This window comes from Lactuca serriola, chromosome 8 (assembly GCF_051521515.1).
Source record: "Lactuca serriola cultivar US96UC23 chromosome 8, Lser_US96UC23_V15, whole genome shotgun sequence".
NCBI classification, from domain to species: Eukaryota; Viridiplantae; Streptophyta; class Magnoliopsida; order Asterales; family Asteraceae; genus Lactuca; species Lactuca serriola.
This window is the reverse complement of record NC_136415.1, coordinates 27,885,899-27,888,523: the sequence shown is the minus strand read 5'-3', so window position 1 is coordinate 27,888,523 and position 2,625 is coordinate 27,885,899. Positions and strand designations below refer to the sequence as shown.

The following is a 2,625-nucleotide window of genomic DNA, read 5'->3' as shown; positions in this document are numbered from 1 at the left end:
ATGATTTAAGAGTGATAGAAAAAGGGCGTCAGTGATGCTTGTGACTAAATATGGTGACGATATTGAAGGTAGTGGTGGTGGCTAATGGAGCTTGTGGTTGTCGGTATAAGGGGAGGGGTGAGGATATTTCTTTTATGTATTTATTTTTTTAATTTAAATTGATAAAGAAATAAAAGAAAATGAAAAAAGAAATTATTAAGGGTAAAATAGTCATGTAATGTCCATAGGGACTAAGCGTGCAAAAAAACAAACAAACCCAGGAACAGTCCAAATTAATTTTTAAAAATAAAGACTAAACACGTTTTTTTGACATATACTTGAGTGACAATTAATATAATTTACCCAAGCAGGAAATTAGGAACAAAGACAACTAAAAAGTACAAGGACAATTAAAAGCAATTATGAAACATTAGGGACTTATTTAGAACATTGTATTTCGACTCCACTCCCAGTCGTCCGCCATTTGAAGTTTTGAACCTTGCATCTCCCCACTCCTAAAACCCTAACCCTCTTACCCCTCCCGTAATCTTTGATACCCTAACCCTAAGATCTGCAAAAATCTGCAACAATGTCGATGTCTAAGGGTTCCAAGATGCTCCAGTTCATCAATTACCGTATGCGAATCACGATCCAAGACGGGCGCCAGCTAGTCGGCAAGTTCATGGCCTTCGACCGCCACATGAACCTTGTAATCGGAGACTGTGAAGAGTTCCGTAAGCTTCCTCCGGCGAAAGGTGCGAAGAAGAACGAAGAACGCGAGGACCGCCGCACTCTTGGCCTTGTTCTTCTGAGAGGAGAAGAGGTAATCTCTATGACCGTTGAAGGCCCTCCGCCGCCTGATGAAAATCGCGCTAAAGCCGTCGGAGCTGCAGCGTTGGCCGGCCCTGGTCTTGGTCGTGCTGCTGGCCGTGGAATCCCTACTGCTCCTTTGATTCAAGCTCAACCTGGTTTAGCTGGACCGGTTCGGGGGATTGGTGGGCCGGCTCCTGGTATGATGCAGCCGCAGATTTCTCGACCGCCTGTTCCGAATATGTCTGCTCCGCCTATGAATTACCCGCAGGCTCCGGTGATCCGACCTGGACAAATGCCATACCCTGGACAGGGTCCTCCTCCTCAGATGCCTCGTGGACCACCTCCACAGATGCCACCCCAGTTTGCTCAACGGCCGCCTGGTCAGTATCCACCTCCGCCAGGGCAATATGGACAAAGACCTATGGCTCCACCGCCTCAGATGATGAGGGGTCCGCCACCACCAGGGGGAGCGCCACGACCTGGTATGCCTGGTCCGCCTCCCCCTGCTCGACCTGGAATGCAGATGCCAGGTTTTGGACCTCCTCGTCCTGGGATGCCGCCTCCACCAAGCAACCAGCAACAACAACAGCAGTAGTAGCTGTAATCGGTACGTATGGTCCTGTATTTTTTCAAATGTCTTCTCTTTTCTCATGTTATCATATACATTGTGCACCCAATCCCAATTATCTCAACTCCCATTGAACAATAAGTTGTAAGCTACTCTCTATAATGCTGCAAGAATGTCGCTTATGGTGTTTCTGAAGCAGTGCTTCTGTCAACATAATAATTGAACATGTAGAACCTAATACCAAGTGTAGACATGACCTCATAACAGTAGATGTTGCTAGTGATTGGAGTTGTGGTTAATCTTTAAGCATATCATCTGCTCTTTCCTCTCCAGATTTGACTCAAGTTAACCCCATGGTTCACAGATTCATTCCTGAACCTCATGTTCAGTTCATTTGAATTCTTTTTTGGCTGCGGATATTAGTCAATTGATTGAATTTAAAAAACCAAGTAAATCTGGTGATGAAACAAACTATACCCCAATGATGTAGTGATGATTATATTCTATATTTTTATTTTAACTCCCCCCTAATCTCTTAGTTAATTACTTGTATTTCTATAAATGGATTTGCAGTCATCTGATTTTGTTTATGTGAAATAGTGTTTGCAGGGTGGTTTTCCTTTTTGGCAGGCATGTGATGTGAAGATGTTGGGAAGGAAGAGGTTTCATGCTTATAAACTGTAGCAACTTTGATAGCATTGGCCCTTGTGTTTGGTAATGGTTATATAGGTTTGTATGAGTAAAGAGGTTACATTCATTGCTTAGATTTTTATGACTTATGAGTACTTATGTTTATGTTCCCTTAAATGTCATTTTTCACAAGAGTTCATGTCCTTTAAATCTGTTAAAGAAGGTCAAAGTGGTCATCATAGATTATTTTTCGTGATTTATTAACCCCTGAACTTGTTGAAATGTATACATTATACCAGCATGACCGGTAATAGTAGATTTTGCCGGTTTCCGGCGTTGTGTCCGGCCAAACATGAGTTTTCCCGTCATCTTCTCCTGTCAAACTCGATTTTCTTGCGTTGTTTCCGGCAAGGACCAAAATTTTTCTGGTCACTCATGAAAACCATTGAAAACGAAGTTCAAACCCAAAAAAAATCCACAAAAAACATAGTTGTCTCATCAAGCGTGTGATATGTAGAAAAACATCCATAAAAAACAGAGTTAAATTTATTTTAAGAAATAAAACATGGATTTGCTGGAAAAAAAAGGATGGACAGGAACACGATTTCAAAATCGTTTTCTGATCTGGTTTGAAT

The 2,625-nt window shown here is 42.1% G+C and overlaps 1 protein-coding gene across 2 annotated transcripts; it reads left to right on the top strand.

The window, feature by feature from the left end:
* The first annotated feature begins 445 nt into the window (after positions 1-445).
* LOC145069196 (uncharacterized) lies at positions 446-2,182 on the top strand. 2 transcript variants are annotated; one of them, XM_079016145.1, is made up of 2 exons: positions 446-1,399; positions 1,970-2,182. In XM_079016145.1, the coding sequence occupies exon 1, from the start codon at positions 569-571 to the stop codon at positions 1,385-1,387; it is 819 nt and encodes a 272-aa protein (XP_078872271.1). In that variant the 5' UTR covers positions 446-568; the 3' UTR covers positions 1,388-1,399; positions 1,970-2,182. The 2 variants fall into 2 exon arrangements, with proteins under 2 accessions (XP_078872271.1, XP_078872270.1); XM_079016144.1 differs by having other exon boundaries at positions 447-1,399; positions 1,961-2,182.
* The last annotated feature ends 443 nt before the right edge of the window (positions 2,183-2,625 follow it).